The 21,455-nt window shown below is 39.2% G+C and overlaps 1 protein-coding gene across 6 annotated transcripts in view; it reads right to left on the minus strand.

Annotated features, from left to right (window-relative positions):
- Positions 1-21,455, minus strand: part of WWP1 (WW domain containing E3 ubiquitin protein ligase 1) — a 117,273-nt gene that overhangs the window by 30,413 nt on the left and 65,405 nt on the right. For all 6 annotated transcript variants that reach the window (XM_089898994.1, XM_022555059.3, XM_089898990.1 and 3 more), the window contains 5 exons: positions 13,022-13,117; positions 11,494-11,668; positions 2,391-2,445; positions 2,222-2,306; positions 1,964-2,092 (listed from right to left, as the gene is read on the minus strand). In XM_089898994.1, coding sequence (XP_089755120.1) covers positions 1,964-2,092; positions 2,222-2,306; positions 2,391-2,445; positions 11,494-11,668; positions 13,022-13,117 — 540 coding nt within the window. The remainder of the gene's footprint in view (positions 1-1,963; positions 2,093-2,221; positions 2,307-2,390; positions 2,446-11,493; positions 11,669-13,021; positions 13,118-21,455) is intronic.

The following is a 21,455-nucleotide window of genomic DNA, read 5'->3' on the forward strand; positions in this document are numbered from 1 at the left end:
AGCATACCAAGCAGAGGAAATGAAAGCCCAGATGTGGGAGCCTCAGATGTCTGAGGTACAGCTAAGTGGCCAGGGAAGCTGAAGCAGGGTGAATGAGAAGAAATATCAGAGATGAGGTTGAAGAGATAATAGGGGTCAGATGCCATAAGGGCTTGGAGGCCACTGTAAGTACTTTGCTTTTCACTCTGATTGAGATGGAAACCACTGAAGGGTTTTCTGCAAAGGAATAACTTTTTACTTAAATTAAAAGAAAAAAATTAAAAAGTCTTGCTGCTTTATGGAGAATAGTATTACATGAGGTGTGGGTAGAAAGCAGAGCAATACTTAAGAGGCACCACTCCAAGTGAGAGAGCGTGGTAGCTTGGACCAAAGTGGTGGCAGTGGATGTGGCGAGACACAGCTGGTCCTGGATACCTTCTGAAGGTGCGGTAACTAGAATTCTTGATGGACTGTATGTGAGGTAAGAGAGAAAGAGCAGTCGAGGATAATTCCAAGATTTCTGGCTCAAGCACACCTAAGAGCGGAGTTGCCTTCAACTGAGATGGAAATAGCCCAGGTAGAACAAGCCTGAATGACGGCAGTTATCAGGAAAAAGTTATGAACAGAGTTATCAAGTAAGCAGCTGAATATATGAAACAAAATTTCAAGTGAAAAGTGAAAAGCTAGAGATAACATTTGCGAGTCATCAGCATATAGAAATTTTTTTAAAAGCATGACACTGGATAAGATTCACCAAGAGAATGAGCACGGACAAAAAAGGAATGAGATCTAAGGACAGAGCTCTGGGTACTTCAATGTTAACAGGCTAAAGAGAAAAGGAGGACCCCAAAAAACAGAGGAAGAAGTAAGACCAAAAAGGCAGAAGGAAATCATGAAAGTTGAGTCCCTGTACTATTGATACTTTTGCCAGGAGAGAGAAATTTTTGTCAAATCCTCCTTATTGTGTCAAAACAGAACTGCAAAACAACCCCTCAACTATGTGGAGGTCACTGGTACCCTTAGTAAGGTCAGGGTCAGTGAAACTTCCTTGTTGTCGGTCTGAGAGAGAAATTAGAAACAGCAATATAGAGACAACTCATTCAGTTAGTTTTCTTGTATAGGGTGGTAATAAAAATGAATTTTCACTGAATGGATTTATAAGTTGAAGAGTTATGGCTTTCTACTTGTTCATTTTCAATCTAAGAGAATTAATAGATGATGAGAATAATTCATCAGAGAAAGATGGAAGATAGAAACATGATCACTAATAGAGCAGTTAATTGGAAAAGGGGGGAAAGATCTAGTGTGCCACCAGAGGGACTGGTCTTTGATAGGAACAATGACAGTTCATCTTTAGAATGAAGAGGGAAGACAGATACTGGTAGGTAGATAGATGTAATGGTAGGAATTTGTAAAAAACTTTATGGCTGCTTCTATTTTCTTAGTGATGCAAAGATATCACACCTAAGAGTAAGGATGAAGGAGAGATCTTTCAAATAATTAAGCTATTTTTTACCTGGAAAATTCAATTTTGTTGAATGTCTCATTCTCTGACGATGCAGCAGCATGATGCATCTCTTAAGAGCACAGACTCCGCGGACAGACTGCCTTGGTCTGAAACCACTTCCATTACTTGCCGTTATGATTTTGCATAAGTTAGTTATGCTCCCTAAGCCTGTTTCTACACTTGGAAAATAACAGTATCTACCTCAAGGAATTTCTGGAAGATAAAAAGCTAATTTATATAAAGTGCTTAAAAGAATCCTTGGCACATAGTAACCACTAAATATTTGCTATTGTTCTTATTAAGGAATTATGTGCCACAAATCCATTCTGTAATAAAGTAGGGCAAAGGCAGGTATACTAGGGTATTACTCGTGTAGATTTTCTTAATACACAGAGTAAAATCTGTTGCTAAACTTGACGCTAAATTAGAAATGAAACTTTATATCCTCATTAAACAGCATTTAAGAACTTCACTTACACAGATGACTTCCCATTGCGAGGATCTTTGAATGTTGTTGTTCTTGTGTTATGATCAACAAAGTACCTAACGCCTTCCCGGGTATACCTAATTTCCCAGCCTTCTGGCAGGGGTTCTTCATTCTGTAGGCTAAAAGATAAAGTTACAATCACAAGGTGATCATTTTCTAGGTGCTAAAAATGTCTGAATCAAGGTTTACTTGATTCCATCTTCAGACATGTGTAAGATCACTTAAGTAAGGCTGCAGTATATACATACCCTTGAGTTCTGGGATCCTCCCACTGGGTTGTTTTTGTGTTATGATTCACAAAGTAAACTCTGTCTGTTGAATCCACTCTTTTTTCTAAAAACAGAGTGAGCATAGCATTTAATAACTATTTGCTATATATACATTTCAGGTATTTTTACCAACAACATATTAGCTTACCCCAGCCTGGTGGCAAAGGCCCATATGGGTCATTTTCTGCAGCTAACATTGAAGCCTAATTGGAGAAAAGGGTTGGGAGGAGAAATTTAAAAAACAGGTTTTTAATATAAAAGCATAAACTTAAGCACTTGGCAGAATCACATTTTATAGTAATTTTCTAAAAAACACAATAAAGGAATGTGAATATAATAATTTCAAGACACAAAGTCCTAAAACTATCATGAGTTAAGAGGAGTCAATTAAGTGATAAAATTAATAGTTTTTCTAAAATGATTTACAAATAATATATCGACATCAGTACTTTAATCTCTTAGCCCTTCCATAATAGTCCACAGGAGTGAAATGACATGAGAAAAGAGCATATAGAAAATTATAGTGTTAGGGAGTGTGGGTTGGATCCCTGATCAGGGAGCTAGGATCCCACATGCCTCGCCGCCAAAAAACCAAAACATAAAACAGAAGCAATACTGTAACGAATTCAATAAAGACTTTAAAAATGGAAGAAAAAAAAAAGAAAGAAAATTGTAGTGTTAAAATGAGGTAACATTATTTGTTTAAAAATAAAATAATTATCACAGTTCTTTTTAAAACAAATGCCTAGATTGGGAGGAAGATGGCGGAAGAGTAAGACGCAGAGATCACCTTCCTCCCCACAGATACATCAGAAATACATCTACACGTGGAACTGCTCCTATAGAACACCTACTGAACGCTGGCAGAAGACCTCAGACCTCCCAAAAGGCAAGAAACTCCCCACGTACCTGGGTAGGGCAAAAGAAAAAAGAATAAACAGAGACAAAAGAATAGGGACAGGACCTGCACCAGTGGGAGGGAGCCATGAAGGAGGAAAGGTTTCCACACACTAGGAAGCCCATTCGTGGGCAGAGACTTGGGGCGGCGTGGAGGGGGGGGGCTTCGGAGCCACAGACGAGGTCGCAGCAACAGGGGTTTGGAGGGCAAAGCGGAGAGATTCCCGCACAGAGGATCCGTGCAGACCGGCACTCACCAGCCCCAGAGGCTTCTCTGCTCACACTCCGGGGCAGGCGGGGGCTGGGAGCTGAGGCTTGGAATTCGGACTTCGGTCGGAGGGCAGGGAGAGGACTGCCTGAAGGGGTTAGTGCACTACGGCTAGCCGGGAGGGAGGCTAGCCGGGAGGGAGTCCGGGGAAAAGTCTGGACCTGCCAAAGAGGCAAGGGACTTTTTCTTCCCTCTTTGTTTCCTGGTGAGCGAGGAGAGGGGATAAAGGGTGCTGCTTAAAGGAGCTCCAGAGATGGGCACGAGCCACGGCTAGAAGTGGGGACCCCACAGACGGGCATGAGACGCTAAGGCTGCTGCTGCCGCCACCAAGAAGCCTGTGTGCGAGCACAGGTCACTCTCCACACCTCCCCCGCCAGGACCCTGTGCAGCCCACGACAGCCAGGGTTCCGTGATCCAGGGACAACATCTCCGGGAGAACGCACGGCGGGCCTCAGCTGGTGCAACGTCATGCTGGCCTCTGCCGCCGCAGGCTCGCCCCGCATCCGTACCCCTCCCTCCCCCCGGCCTGAGGGAGCCAGAGCCCCCGTACCAGCTGCTCCTTTAACCCCGTCCTGTTTGAGCAAAGAACAGACGCCCTCAGGCGACCTACACGAAGAGGCGGGGCCAAATCCAAAGCTGAACCCCGGGAGCTGTGAGAACAAAGAAGAGAAAGGGAAATCTCTCCCAGCAGCCACAGAAGCAGCGGATTAAAGCTCCACAATCAACTTGCTGTACCCTGCATCTGTGGAACACCTGAACAGACAACGAATCATCCCAAACTGAGGAGGTGAACTTTGAGAGCAAGATATATTATTTTTTCCCCTTTTTCTCTTTTTGTGAATGGGTATGTGTATGCTTCTATGTAAGATTTTGTCTGTATAGCTTTGCCTTCACCATCTGTCCTAGGGTTCTGTCCGTCCGTTTCTTTTTCTTTGTTTTTTTACTTAAAAATTTTTTTTTCTTAATAACTTATTTTAATAACTTTATTTTATTTTATCGTACTTTATTTTATTTTATCCCCTTTCTTTCTTTCTCTCCCTCTCCCTCTCTCTTTCTTTCTTTCTTTCAACTTTTTCTCCCTTTTATTCTGAGCCATGTGGCTGAAAGGCTCTTGGTGCTCCAGCCAGGAGTCAGTGCTGTGCCTCTGAGGTCGGAGAGCCAATTTCAGGACACTGGTCCACGAAAGACCTCCCAGCTCCACGTAATATCAAACGGCAAAAATCTCCCAGAGATCTCCAACTCAACACCAGCACCCAACTTCACTCAATGACCAGCAAGCTACAGTGCTGCACACCCTATGCCAAACAACTAGCAAGACAGGAACACAACCCCACCCATTAGCAGAGAGGCTGCCTAAAACCATAGTAAGACCACAGACACCCCAAAACACACCACCAGACGTGGACCTGCCCACCAGAAAGACAAGATCCAGCCTCATCCACCAGAACACAGGCACTAGTCCCCTCCACCAGGAAGCCTACACAACCCACTGAACCCACTTTAGCCACTGGGGACAGACACCAAAAACAAGAGGAACTACGAACCTGCAGCCTGCAAAAAGGAGACCCCAAACACAGTAAGATAAGCAAAATGAGAAGACAGAAAAACACACAGCAGATGAAGGAGCAAGATAAAAGCCCACCAGACCTAACAAATGAAGAGGAAATAGGGAGTCTACCTGAAAAGTAATTCAGAATAATGATAGTAAAGATGATCCAAAATCTTGGAAATAGAGTACAGAAAATGAAAGAAACATTTAACAAGGACCTAGAAGAACTAAAGAGGAACAAGCAATGATGAACAACACAATAAATGAAATTAAAAATACTCTAGAAGGGATCAATAGCAGAATAACGGAGGCAGGAGAACGGATAAGTGACCTGGAAGATAAAACAGTGGAAATAACTACTGCAGAGCAGAATAAAGAAAAAAGAATGAAAAGAACTGAGGAAAGTCTCAGAGACCTCTGAGACAACATTAAACACACCAACATTCGAATTATAGGGGTCCCAGAAGAAGAAGAGAAAAAGAAAGGGACTGAGTAAATATTTGAAGAGATTATAGTTGAAAACTTCCCTAATATGGGAAAGGAAATAGTTAATCAAGTCCAGGGAGCACAGAGAGTCCCATACAGGATAAATCCAAGGAGAAACATGCCAAGACACATATTAATCAAATTATCAAAAATTAAATACAAAAAAAACATATTAAAAGCAACAAGGGAAAAACAACAAATAACACACAAAGGGAATCCCCATAAGGTTAAAAGCTGATCTTTCAGCAGAAACTCTGCAAGCCAGAAGGGAGTGGCAGGACATATTTAAAGTGATGAAGAAGAAAAACCTACAACCAAGATTACTCTACCCAGCAAGGTTCTCATTCAGATTTGATGAAGAAATTAAAACCTTTACAGACAAGAAAAAGCTGAGAGAGTTCAGCACCACCAAACCAGCTTTACAACAAATGCTAAAGGAACTTCTCTAGGCAAGAAACACAAGAGAAGGAAAAGACCTACAATAACAAATCCAAAACAATCAAGTATATGGGAATAGGAACATACATATCGATAATTACCTTAAATATAAATGGATTAAATGCTCCCACCAAAAGACACAGACTGGCTGAATGGATACAAAAACAAGACCCATATATATGCTGTCTACAAGAGACCCACTTCAGATCTAGGGACACATACAGACTGAAAGTGAAGGGATGGAAAAAGATATTCCATGCAAATGGAAATCAAAAGAAAGCTGGAGGGCTTCCCCGGTGGCGCAGTGGTTGGGAGTCTGCCTGCCGAAGCAGGGGACCCAAGTTCGTGCCCCGTTCGGGAGGATCCCACATGCCACGGAGCAGCTAGGCCCATGAGCCATGGCTGCTGAGCCTGTGCGTCCGGAGCCTGTGCTCTGCAATGGGAGAGGCCACAACAGTGAGAGGCCCACATACCGCAGAAAAAAAAAAAAAAAGAAAGCTGGAGTAGCAATTCTCATATCAGACAAAACAGACTTTAAAACAAAGACTATTACAAGAGACAAAGAAGGACACTACATAATGATCAATGGATCAATGGAAGAAGAAGATATAACAATTGTAAATATTTATGCACCCAACATAGGAGCACCTCAATACATAAGGCAAATACTAACAGCCATAAAAGGGGAAATCGACAGTAACACATTCATAGGAGGGGACTTTAATACCCCACTTTCACCAATGGACAGATCATTCAAAATGAAAATAAACAAGGAAACACAAGCTCTAAATGATACATTAAAGAAGATGGACTTAACTGATATTTATAGGACATTCCATCCAAAAACAGCAGAATACACATTTTTCTCAAGTGCTCATGGAACATTCTCTAGGATAGATCATATCTTGGGTCACAAATCAAGCCTTGGTAAATTTAAGAAAACTGAAATCGTATCAACTATCTTTTCCGACCACAACGCTATGAGACTAGATATCACTTACATGAAAATATCTGTAAAAATTACAAACACGTGGAGGCTAAACAATACACTACTTAATAACGAAGGGATCACTGAAGAAATCAAAAAATACGTAGAAACAAATGACAATGGAGACACGACGACCCAAAACCTATGGAATGCAGCAAAAGCAGTTCTAAGAGGGAAGTTTATAGCAATACAATCCTACCTTAACAAACAGGAAACATCTCAAATAAACAACCTAACCTTGCACCTAATGCAATCAGAGAAAGAAGAACAAAAAACCCCCAAAGTTAGCAGAAGAAAAGAAGTCATAAAAATCAGATCATGAAATGAAAAAGAAATGAAGGAAACGATAGCAAAGATCAATAAAACTAAAAGCTGGTTCTTTGAGAAAATAAACAAAATTGATAAACCATTAGCCAGACTCATCAAGAAAAAAAGGGAGAAGACTCAAATCAACGGAATTAGAAATGAAAAAGGAGAAGTAACAACTGACACTGCAGAAAGGCAAAGGATCATGAGAGATTACTACAAGCAACTCTATGCCAATAAAATGGACAACCTGGAAGAAATGGACAAATTCTTAGAATTCCACAGCCTGCTGAGACTGAACCAGGAAGACATAGAAAATATGAACAGACCAATCACAAGCACTGAAATTGAAACTGTGATTAAAAATCTTTCAACAAACAAAAGCCCAGGACCAGATGGCTTCACAGGCAAATTCTATCAAACATTTAGAGAAGAGCTAACACCTATCCTTCTCAAACTCTTCCAAAATATAGCAGAGGGAAGAACGCTCCCAAACTCATTCTACGAGGCCACCATCACCCTGATACCAAAACCAGACAAAGATGTCACAAAGAAAGAAAACTATAGGCCAATATCACTGATGAACATAGATGCAGACATCCTCAACAAAATACTAGCAAACAGAATCCAACAGCACATTAAAAGAATCATATACCATGATCAAGTGGGGTTTATTCCAGGAATGCAAGGATTCTTCAATATACGCAAATCAATCAACGTGATACACCATATTAACAAACTGAAGGAGAAAAACCATATGATCATCTCAATAGATGCAGAGAAAGCTTTTGACAAAATTCAACACCCATTTATGATAAAAACCCTGCACAAAGTAGGCATAGAGGGAACTTTCCTCAACATAATAAAAGCCATATATGACAAATCCACAGCCAACATCGTCCTCAATGGTGAAAAACAGAAAGCATTTCCACTAAGATCAGGAACAAGACAAGGTTGCCCACTCTCACCACTATTATTCAACATAGTTTTGGAAGTTTTAGCCACAGCAATCAGAGAAGAAAAAGAAATAAAAGGAATCCAAATCAGAAAAGAAGAAGTAAAGCTGTCACTCTTTGCAGATGACATGATACTCTACATAGAGTATCCTAAAGATGCTACCAGAAAACTACTAGAGCTAATCAATGAATTTGGTAAAGTAGCAGGATACAAAATTAATGCACAGAAATCTCTGGCATTCCTATACACTAATGATGAAAAATCTGAAAGAGAAATTAAGAAAACACTCCCATTTACCATTGCAACAAAAAGAATAAAATATCTAGGAATAAACCTACCTAAGGAGACAAAAGACCTGTACGAAGAAAATTATAAGACACTGATGAAAGAAATTAAAGATGATACAAATAGATGGAGAGATATACCATGTTCTTGGATTGGAAGAATCAACATTGTGAAAATGACTCTACTACCCAAAGCAATCTACAGATTCAATGCAATCCCTATCAAACTATCACTGGCATTTTTCACAGAACTAGAACAACAAATTTCACAATTTGTATGGAAACACAAAAGACCCCGAATAGCCAAAGCAACCTTGAGAACGAAAAATGGAGCTGGAGGAATCAGGCTCCCTGACTTCAGACTATACTACAAAGCTACAGTAATCAAGACAGTATGGTACTGGCACAAAAACAGAAAGATAGATCAATGGAACAGGATAGAAAGCCCAGAGATAAACCCACGCATATATGGTCACCTTATCTTTGATAAAGGAGGCAAGAATATACAGTAGAGAAAAGACAGCCTCTTCAATAAGTGGTGCTGGGAAAACTGGACAGGTACATGTAAAAGTATGAGATTAGAACACTCCCTAAAACCATACACAAAAATAAGCTCAAAATGGATTACAGGCCTAAATATAAGGCCAGAAACTATCAAACTCTTAGAGGAAAACATAGGTAGAACACTCTATGACATAAATCACAGCAAGATCCTTTTTGACCCACCTCCTAGAAAAATGGAAATAAAAACAAAAATAAACAAATGGGACCTAATGAAACTTCAAAGCTTTTGCACAGCAAAGGAAACCATAAACAAGACCAAAAGACAACCCTCAGAATGGGAGAAAGTGTTTGCAAATGAAGCAACTGACAAAGGATTAATCTCCAAAATCTACAAGCAGCTCAATAACAAAAAAACAACCCAATCCAAAAATAGGCAAAAGACCTAAATAGACATTTCTCCAAAGAAGACATACAGACTGCCAACAAACACCTGAAGGAATGTTCAACATCATTAATCATTAGGGAAATACAAATCAAAACTACAATGAGATATCATCTCACACCAGTCAGAATGGCCATCATCAAAAAATCTAGGAACAATAAATGCTGGAGAGGGTGTGGAGAAAAGGGAACCCTCTTGCACTGTTGGTGGGAATGTAAATTGATACAGCCACTATGGAGAACAGTATGGAGGTTCCTTAAAAAACTACAAATAGAACTACCATATGACCCAGCAATCCCACTACTGGGCATATACCCTGAGAAAACCATAATTCAAAAAGAGTCACGTACCAAAATGTTCATTGCAGCTCTATTGACAATAGCTAGGACATGGAAGCAACCTTAGTGTCCATCAACAGATAAATGGATAAAGAAGATGTGGCACATATATACAATGGAATATTACTCAGCCATAAAAAGAAACGAAATTGAGTTATTTGTAGTGAGGTGGATAGACCTCTGTCTGTCATACAAAGTGAAGTAAGTCAGAAGGAGAAAAACAAATACTGTATGCTAATACATATATATGGAATCTTAGGGAAAAAAAAAATGTTATGAAGAACCTAGCAGTAAGATGGGAATAAAGACACAGGCCTACTAGAGCATGGACTTGAGGATATGGGGAGGGGCAAGGGTAAGCTGTGACAAAGTGAGAGAGTGGCATGGACATATACACTACCAAACGTAAAACAGACAGCTAGCGGGAAGCAGCCGCATAGCACAGGGAGATCACCTAGGTGGTTTGTGACCACCCAGAGGAGTGGGATAGGAAGGGTGGGAGGGAGGGAGACGCAAGTGGGAAGAGATATGGGAACATATGTATATGTATAACTGATTCACTTTGTTATAAAGCAGAAACTAACACACCATTGTAAAGCAATTATACTGCTTTAAAGATGTTAAAAAAATTTTTAAAAAAACACACACAAAAAATGCCTATTAATAAATATTAAACGCTAGAATTATCTTTATACAAGTAAACTTTTACCTTAGTATTAATAGCTTTTATATATTCATACATACAGTAATGCATATACATTATTACAACCCAGAAATACATTCAAAAGGAAATATAAACATTTTACCATCAATTTTTAAAGAATGTCAAATATAAAAATCATTACCTGAAAAATCATTTCTTAATGATAAAGTGTATGCATCTTGATATTTTATAACCTTGTAATAGATACTTTTAATTGTACTCAGTATTATTTAGATAATAAACCTCAATCTGGCTAAAGATGTTCTGTTATGTGTAGAACACACTTCTGATACACAACTTGCCTAATTCTGCCCTGTTTCCCTAAGATTTTCATACATACAACAAAGTCCAACCAAAACACACACACAGTACATAATTTGTTTACTATATACAGCTAACGATGGAACCTGACCACAGACTTCTGTATAAGTTGCTAAAGAACCAGAAATTTACAGCACAAGATGCTGTGCAAGCTGAGTTGGCCCACTGTCTCTCTGCTGGCTATAGACAACCAGGAGAGTGGATCAACCCGCAAATGAGAACTTATTATTTAACCTCCAAAGAAAGTGGAGTTGAATGAGCCATCCTGAGGTAGGATTCTGAAGAGTTAAGTTTTCTTTTTGTATCTTTCCTAATTCCTTTCTACATTTTGGGGTTTCAAGTTGCCTCAAAACACTATCTAGAGATGCCCAGTACTTAAAATTTATATTTTCTACTTCTTGCGATCAAACCTATTTAACAGAAGTCCCCTCCACCCCCCATTCTTATGGATGTTTGCTTATGGCAATAAATAGATCACCAATTGGTCAAAGTTTCAGACAGCATTAGATTTTTTTTTGGAACAAAACTACGTCCAATCCCAAGAATATATATTTGGTGGGCCAAAACAGATGAAAGCATTTCTGAGAATCTGGGATGGGAATCAGAATAGCTGGAATATACAAGACTGGCCCTAAGTAAAATCAGGAGGTAACTGGTTTTGTTTAAAGCAAACCAAATGATTGTAACTAAAAGAAGACTAAATCACAAAGACAGAAAAGGGAAAAGCCTGGAGGAAAAGCTGTATTAAAATCTTATAATTTCCTAATTACCGAGTAGAGGTATCGTTGGTTGAACTGTTGCATAGCTCCCTGCAGTTGGTTCCGCTGAGACTGCCACTGTTCAAAATTCCGCACAGATTCCATGGTAGGCCGCTGCCAGGTTGTTGTCCTGGTGTTATGATCTACATAATAAACTCTTCCCCGATCATCAACTCTTCTTTCCCAACTACCAAAAATAAAATAAGCAATAGTAAAAATGAAAATAAACAATAATTTCTTACTATAAGAAACTGGAAAGTAGTTAGGTAATACTTCACTTAAATAATTTAAAAATCAAGTCCAAGAGCTAAGTTTAAAAGAATGTAAATACTGATACTCCTCAGAAAAATTATGAACATGTAACACTTGCTATCTATTTTAGCTAAACTACTTTCCCATTCTTCCCTATATGATTTCTAAGGGCTGTCTAAAAAAGAGGCCATAGACTGAACAGTAACAGTATGACTATACTTTCTCCCTCTTTTTTTGATAAACATTTACTGAGTGTTTACTGTATACCTAGCAATCTGCCTCTATCATTCCTGCCCATGTAAAGGGTTTTAACTCAACTTATATAGCTTTTTAACCTACCTTTCACGGTTACACTGCTGCTGAACTAAAGTGCAGATCGAGCCATGCTGTTCCACCTATCACCGTTCTCTGGCATGGCATAAAAATGAACCCATTCGCCATTTCAGCCTTAACTCCCTTAAGGTCTTTCAAGGGACCCATATGAGAGCCAAATCAATTACTTGCTGGCCCCAAATGTGTCATATGTTTCATTCTGTCATGCCTTTGTTTTAATATCCCCTCAGAACAGAATGCCCTTCTCTACCAGCCAGAATTCTCCCTATCCTCCAGAATTTAGTTCACCTTAAGCCAATTTATGTCATTAATTTATATGATTTCAGTATCCTTTCAGCAACCAATCTCACAAAAATAGCATAGTTCTTGTCCTGAAGTTTCTGGACTTTGAATATGTTTTATATTGGTGGACCTTGAGTTGCATCTGGAAGGACAGTTTGTGAATGACCTTGAATGACCACTTAAGAGCATAAACTTTATTTAGTATGTAATAGAAATGCTTTTTCATTTAAAACCCTCTATAATTTTAGTCATAATATAATACAATTTTACTTGCAGCAATCTTTTAGATAATAATTTTGAATGATACTAATATTTATTACGTAAGTGTCATTCAATAGCATAGTTTAGATCCCTATCTATGGAGAACCATACATATAAACTATCCTAAATATGACTTTCATTCCTTAAAAAATAACAAGGACTCAAATTGGATCAAAATTCTACAACTACTCTCAGTAAACTCATGCCAATGTTTGACAATCTCTTGGAAGCCCTTCAGACTAACTGTAAAAGAGACACAATGTAACAAATCTCATCTACTGAACATTCATTACTCACAAAAGCAAATCAAGGAAACATAACATGTAGAATGAATCATTTTATATTGTATTAAATAAACTTTTAAAATTACATGTATAAAACACAACTGAAGGTGTATAAGATGCTACATTACCCTGGAGGTAAAGGTTGTGGCCTCTCCCATGTGGTCGTTCGAGTGTTATGATCCACATAATAGGTTCTACCATGAGGATCTTTTCTCTGTTCCCACCTCCAATGAAAAAGCAAAAATAAAAGATAACAAACTAAGACAATCTGAAAAATGGTTCCTTCTTATAATCCAAAAAATTACAGGTAAGTTTTACTTTAAAAGGTCACATATATACATAAAATAAAGTTGTTTCTTTTCTCAATTATTGTGTTTTTTTTTAAAGAAGATATCTTTTTTAAAAAATATATTTATTTATTTACGTATGTATTTATTTAGTTGCACTGCGTCTTAGTTGTGGTAGGTGGGCTCCTCAGTTGTGGCTCGAGGGCTCCTCAGTTGAGGCTCACTGGCTCCTTAGTTGAGGCACGCAGGCTCCTTAGTTGTGTCATGCGAACTCTTAGTTGACACATGCATGTGGGATCTAGTTCCCAGACCAGGGATGGAACTCCGGCCCCCTGCATTGGGAGTGTGGAGTCTTAACCACTTCACCACCAGGAAAGTCCCTATTGTGCCTTTTAAGTTCTTAATTATTCACCTTTCATCAACAGTACTGGCAACTCAGTAAGTACAGTTAGCAGAGGAAGACAGAATAATACATAAAGTTTTTAAAAGTTACTAATTTACAGAAATCCAAATCATCAGAAAACAGAAATTCAATCAAGACCAGAGGAACTTTCAGCCTAATATCATGCCCAGAGCACAAAATGTCAAGGAAGTAATATCCATTTTTGCAATTTAGAAAATACACATCTAAAAGATTTTAGCAGAAATCTCCTTAAAGTATGTGGTGACACAGCTCCATGAAAATTCTTTCTTCTATCTGCATATAGTGTCTTCTTTTTGTGCACACTATCCCTCTCTTGTCTTTGGTAAGCCTCTGAGTTTATGGACATCCAATTTTATCTTTTTCTGTTCTATCTCAAAGACACTCAATCTCTTATTTTCCCCACCCTCATTTTCTCCTCTGTGATCCCTGTTTCTTCCTTTCCAGTCTTTCCTTAAAATGGTATAGAAGAAAAATTTTAAACATAAAAAATAAAAACCTGGTATTTCTGAGTTTAATATTCTTGTTTTCACCTGAAAGTAGAATAAATGGAAAATATTTTCCTTTCTCTTAAACACAAGGATCCAATTTAATTTGACTTCTTTTTGATTAGAGAGGCCTTTAATTTTTAAATTATTTTCCTACACAATGACCGTATTAAAGTTATTCCCTAACAAGGTGTACACATACATACATATTTTAAATGGCATGCAAAAAATAATCATTTGTTTAAGCTGCATCTGACAAACATTAGCCACAACAAGCTTAAACAGTAACCATGAACAATAAAGATGCCCAAGTTCACAACCGATTCAGGATCATATAGATTATTAAAATTATCTATTATGAAACAGTGGTATAAAATCCTACACTGGAACATTCATGCTACCCTGTAACTACAAAAATTTAGATATTCCTCATAAGTATTTTACTAAAAATAATAACCTGAAATTTCAGATTTACTTCATATGTTTTTATATAATAATAAATGTTCATGGGGAGGCAGGATTTAAATACGGAATTATTTTAAAGACATTTCTGGAATACCTAGGACACATACCAGTGGGTCACTTATTTGTAGGAAAGCTTAACAGCCAAAAACAAATACCTACAAAATATATCAAGTTTCAAGAACTTCCTGATAATGGTACTTTTGCTATTTTTAGGTATTAATTCCTATAATCAGTTCTTGAATTTGTACTGCTATTCTATATCAAAATTTCCTGGTTTCCAAACTTTCTTTACAAACACTCTTTATTACTTTTAATTTAGCTTTAATTTTTATCAAAATTATATATACTTTCACATACTATTTAATATATATCTCACAGTTATATAATTATGTAACCTCCACACAATTTAAACAATCAGATAGTCTATGAGGCTCATTACAAAAAAACAATAGTGCCTACTGTCCCCAATCTCATTTTCTACTCCCCAAAGGCAACATTTTCAACTGTTTTAGCCAATTCTTTTAGCATTTACCTCTTTTTTCTTATTAACAAGCTTACTCTACTAATTTAATTTCAAGCATAATTTATTGATTTCTCACTATGAAAGGTGAAGCTCTAAGTCTCTTTCCTGCACAGATGTACGCATATACACTGTAACCTGGACCCTCCTTCCAACTGTTCCAAATACACACATATACTGTGTTCTTCCCTTATAATTATTATGACTGTGTAAACCCTCCTGACAGCTGAGCTATGAACAAACCATGATTTCTTTGTCTCCTTTCCTCCCATTTCCTTATTTTCTTCGTACTTATCAATTTAACTACAAATACTTTTCTAGTTGCATAAATCTCCTCTCAAAATATTCAAGCTCTGGGCTTCCCTGGTGGCGCAGTGGTTGAGAGTCCATCTGCCAATGCAAGTGACGTGGGTTCGTGCCACCGTCCGGGAAGATCCCACATGCCACGGAGTGGCTGGGCCCGTGAGCCATGGCCGCTGAACCTGCGCGTCCGGAGCCTGTGCTCCGCAACAGGAGAGGCCACAACAGTGAGAGGCCCGCGTACCACAAAAAAAAAAAAAAAAAAAAAAAAAAAATTCAAGCTTATTGGGTATTTTATCAGTCACACCTGCCATCAAGCTTTCCTTTCATCATCTTGCTGGTAACTCCTTTCACTTGGATAACCCGTCCTTCACTTTTATTTACCTAAATTTGGAGGAACATGCATCCTGGTAGCCTCCCCAGAAAGTAAACTTACATGGGAAGTAAACTTTTGGAAACCCAGTATGTCTGAAATGTATTTATTCTGTGTGCACACTAACAGTGAGACTAGATCCAGAATTCTAGGCTGAATATGATTTCCCTCAGCATTTAAGGCATATTGTCTCCTAACTTCTTGTGTTGATTCTGAGAAGTCTAACGCTTTATGAGATTTGATGATTATGAGATTTGCTTTTTCTCCATTTTTTTTTAAATCTCTGGAAATGTTTATGATTTTTTCCTTTGGCCCCAATGTACTAAAATTTTCGTAACAAGTTATCTTAATATAGATTTATTTTCACTTATTATCCTGAGTTTTGGTGAGCCCTTTCCATAAGGAAGTTCCTCCTTCTTGTTTGTAAAAGGTGGGTTATTTTTGGTTATTTTGTTAAATATTTCCTCCTATTTTCTCTTTCTGGAACTTCTCTTATCAGACCTTCTGAACTGGTCCTCTAATTTTTCTATTTCATTTCTTTTACTTCATAAATTTATGTTTGTTCTACTTTCTGGGAAATTCATTTACCTTTATTAGCCACATCTTCCAGTGAATTACGTTTCCAAGAGCTTTTTACAAACCTCATTCTTCCTTAATATGTTACATCTACTCTTGTCCCTCTTAGAATATTAAAATAGTCTGTTTTCTTCAAGAGCATTTTCTAGGTTGTTTGTTTTGATCTTTACCCTTCACATTAAAAGGTTTCCCTCAGACGTCTAATGAGTAGGGCACCAAAAAAACTGACCAGGAGCTTTGTAGGTGGGGCTTGTGGATTGTGGAATTAATTGAAGGGCAATATAATGAGGCTACTTTGTTGGTGAACAAACAGATTATCAGTATTTTAGTCTCTGGGCAGCGGCGTGGGGAGGCTTTGACAGAGGACACTTCCAGTCTCCTGGGTGGAATAGTAAAATCCTGGTTGTCAGTATTTTGGGATTTGGGTATGAAAGAAGGATGTGGGCTTGGAAATTCACTTATAACTTTATTCAATTATTAACATCATAAAGGTTCACTTATGTGCCCTGGTGTAGTACAGTACCTTGCCCTCAATTGTGCCTGGTGTTCCAAATGCAGAGAACCTCCAGAGAAGAAACCCCTAGGGCAAGGTAGCAGTCCTAGCTGCAGGAAGGAAAAGTAGGGATTCATTTCTCAACGTGACTTTCAAACAATCTTGCTGTTTACAGTGCTGTCTTCACAGCCACTTCCAAAGGTATCTGATGCTGCCAATTCCTGGGCCTTCAGGGTGGAAGCCTGAAGGGAGCTTCAGGGGCTCCAATGCGTAGACCTGGCTTTCCCCACTGACAGGCCAGAATTCAGCTCTCTTGGATTTGCAAAGTCATCCTCCAGATGACTGCAACCTCATGAGCGACACTGCACAAAAGCACCCAGCTAAACCACTTCCAGATTCCTGAGCCTCAGAAACTGTGTAAGATTATGTTTGTTGTTGTAAATTGCTAAATTTTAGGGTAATTTGTTACACAGCAATAATTAATACAAAAGGAAATACTATAAACCCATTCAAAAGGATTAAGGTTAAGCCTACACATTTAGACGAAAAGTTTCACGAAGGTTGGGCCTTGATATATATTGCTCATCAGCGTACTAATAGCACATAGCACAGTGTCTGCCACAGAAGAGATGCTTACTAAACATTTATTAATATTTGGTGAATGTGTGCACCTACTTGTACTGACATGGAAATATGACCAAGTTTTAAAAAGCAACTGAAAAATAGTATGTAGAGTGTGATTCCATTTTCTTAAAATAATTCTACAAGTCTTTGCAAAATAGTAATTTACATAGTTGCTCTTTATCCTTTTCACCTACTTTTATCCTTCCTCTCATAGAACCTGTCACTATCTGACATTATTGAGTAGGTTTTTAATGCAAGGCCACTGCTGGTCAGCCTGCGGTAACACTAGCTCCACAGCAGCAGAGTCTTGGGCTCTCTTGCCCCTCTGAACACCCAGTGCCTGGAACAATGACCGAGAGAAGCTCGCAAATATATGCCACTGGAATAATATTTAGACACCACTCTCTCTGTGGTAAGCTTAAGGGGTACTTTAAAAGTTTCTGTATCATTTAAATGTTATATTTGGTCATGTCTTAGTTTTGTGATCAGAAACAAATTTTAAATTAGGGGACGGTTTCCCTGGTGGCGCAGTGGTTGAGAGTCCGCCTGCCGATGCAGGGGACACGGGTTCGTGCCCCAGTCCGGGAAGATCCCACATGCCGTGGAGCGGCCGGGCCCGTGAGCCACGGCCACTGATCCTGCGCGGCCGGAGCCTGTGCTCCACAACGGGAGAGGCCACAACAGTGAGAAGCCCGCGTGCCGCAAACAAACAAACGAACTCCTGTCATGCCCCACCCTGTCTTCCTGGGGTAGGGCATCCCAGGTTGTGGACATGCCGTGTACCCAGTTGCCCTCTGCTGACAACGTTCTTGGGACAAAGAACTCCTGGCCCACAGGGGAGGAGCCTGGTCAGTTTCACCACCTGACCCAGTGACTCTAGGATCCCAGTGTGCTTTTCTCTCCTGCCCTGGCAGCCGATTCACGGGAAGGCAACTTGCTGAGTTTTTACTCCCAGAGTGAGAGTCTACCTTTGGGGGCATGACGGTTGCCAAGAATGAGTCCCCAGTGTGTGAGTGGTGACCAGAGCAAGCCTTGGGCAGCAATGAGGAAGGAAGGTGCTGGCAGGGCAAAAGGCGGTACCGGGATAAAGGGGCGTGGTCTCAGGCTTGATGTGGGAGACTCACAGTGACAGCCAACTACAGCTGTACCCGGGGGTACTATAAAAGTGATGAGCTGGAACTGGCCAGAGACTAGATTATCCCTGCAGTGGAAATTCATGAGTACCACTCAAATAGCTGCAAATTACCAGGTTGATTGATGAGACTTCTCAATAGAATTCTTTTATTTCACGGGGATAAGTGCTAACTTATAACCGATACACCTCACCTTCAACCATAATACTCTCCCTTCCTAGTATTCAGATGTAGCCTCCCTTTCTCATAAATTTCCAAAACCTACTGCTGAAGAAAGACCTTGTTAAAATAATAATAAATGTGGAAGAATTTTGTTAAATATATTACAATAAAAATGATAGAATTTAGTTGCTGAGTGGGTAACTACTGGTTTCAAACTTGGATAATGGGGTAGGTGGTAAGACTTGCCTTCTCATAAGCCACGACCAACAGTTGCCCCTCTCTCCTGTATGGCTTGCCAATCTCTCTCCTGGCTCCTGCCCATCAGCAACAGACCACCCTTAGGTCACTGCCATTTTTTAAAACAAAAATCTACTCCTCAATACTGTATCTTTTCTTGCTCACTTCTACCAAACACTCCTCTCTCCCTGTGTGTTCACAGGGAAAAAGTTTTATGCATTAGTTCTCACTCTTTCAAAGAGTTTTCTATCACACTTCCATCCCTTCCATTCACTCCATCACACAGCAGTCTGAATACAGCTCTATTTCCCAGAAATCATTCTGTCAGAGATCAACAATAAGTAATCTCTTTGTTGTTAAATTCAGTGGGTGCCTTTCAGTTACCTTACTTGAATTTTCAGTAGCTTTTGACCTTGTTACTATTTCCTCCGAATCATTTACAAGCCAGGGCTTTTGCCCAATTGCTCACTCACTCAAAATCATTTAATCAAGCACTAATTCACTTATAAATATTTATTGAGTACCTGCTACATGGCAGGCATAGTTTTAGGCACGAGGAATGCAGAAATGGACAAAATAAAGCCCCCTTTTCAGTCTAGTGGAGAGAAAACTGACAAAAACACACAAATATATGTCTCATGGTGATTTAAGTGTTATAAAGAAAAGTAATACATATAACATCATGGTGATTAAAAGAACCCTAGTCAAAAGAGTACATACTGATTCTATTTATGTTAAGTTCTACAACAGGGAAAACTAATCTATAATCTACTGTGGAAAAAAGCTTTTAAGGAGGAACAGTGGCTGCCCCCCCTCTCCAAGTAGGGACAGGGATTGACTGAAAGCTTGGGAGAACTTTCTGAGGTGATGATAATACTCTAATCTTAATAAAGGTGTGACAAATGAGCATTTGTCAAAACTCACTAAAATGGCACATTTAAGACTCATGCATTTCCTTCTATGTAAACTTTACCAAAAAATCTTTAAGCAAATATTGAATTCTAGTTAACGTATGCAAGCCGAAGTTTTGAGGGGTAAAATGTACTGGTATGTGCAACTTAGTTATCAGGAAATTATATTTAAACTTTAGACAAATGGAGAGATGAAGAGATGTGTGATAAAGCAAGCAGAGTAAAATGTCAACTACGGAACCTAGTGGTAGATAGAGATATATGGGTGTTCACTGTAAAATTCTTTAAATTTTTCTGCGTGTTTGTAAATTTTCATAACAGAAGGTTGGGAAAAAATAAGGCAGGGGATGGGGTTCAGAGGGACCTGATTTGGAGAGAGGGAATCGGGAAAGGCCTCTGGAGCAAGGTAACATTTGAGCAGAGACACGCAGATATCTGAGGAATAACACTCCGCACAACAGAGCACAAGCAAAGAAAGGGCTCTAGGCAAGACGGCGCTTGGCATAACACTCACTCGGGCTGGAATACGCTTCCGTCAGAACACTCGTGATTCTAGCACCTACGGCTGTACTGTGTAGTTAGCCACGTAAGTTACCCAAGAGCGGACACACGGGAACTAAGAAGATTGTTGCGGAAAGAGGGAGGATGACATGGATTGGAAACTGCTGGCTCAAATGGTCACACAAGCCAAGTGCTGCATAAGCCAGAGGGGTCACCCTTGCCTCCAGCCTCCGACTCCACCTCCCACAGCTAATTACCACACCCATCGTAACGTCGCCCCAGGAGACTAGCATCTACCTTAGTGCAGGCTGTTTTTACTTCTCACCTGGATTAGTAGCATCTCAACCTTCTAGGTAACAGCTCACAGAGTAAGAATACACTTTACATAAATGCCTCTGTTCACCCTAGACTGCTATTTACCTACAGATTTTACACACACAAGCACACATCAGAAAAACAAACTCCCAAAACAATGTTTACCTAACACACTTCAGTTTTCTATTCTAGTCCATGTTGACTTACTTTATTATGTTTTCAAATGCTGGTCACAATCTATTAATAGGCTGCAACTTGCAATCTGAAAATCACTCATCTAGATCCCTACAAAATTCTCCTAATGCAAAGATCACATACGGTGGCTACAGGCATGCTGAAGCATGTACTTGGCCGCACAGAATTAAGTTTATGTATTTACCCCTTTAAACAGGAATGTGCCCACTTCTCTCATGTATGAAACAGCCTAGCTGCTATTCTAGCTTGTCCCTTGACTCCTAATCTGTCTATACCACTCCTAGAATAATTTTACTAAAATGCAAATATGACTGTGGCACTCCCCTGCTTAAAATTCTTTAATGTTTATTCATGGTTTTCAGGAAAAAAACTCCCAAACTTTTAGCAGGTATACAAAATTCTTCAGAGGACTGTTTATTCTTCAGTACTACATAGCTTGCTTCCTCCAATGCTCAACTCAAGCTGTAACAAAATACCATTTCCTGAGTTCAGTTTACTCGGTTATGGATGTTAGAAATCCGAATGTGCAGTTACCTCCACTGAGAATGAAACCTTTCACCA

Source organism: Delphinapterus leucas, chromosome 17, assembly GCF_059928025.1.
Source record: "Delphinapterus leucas isolate spDelLeu-1000000601 "Yukka" chromosome 17, BTC_Dleu_Yukka2, whole genome shotgun sequence".
Classification (NCBI taxonomy): Eukaryota; Metazoa; Chordata; class Mammalia; order Artiodactyla; family Monodontidae; genus Delphinapterus; species Delphinapterus leucas.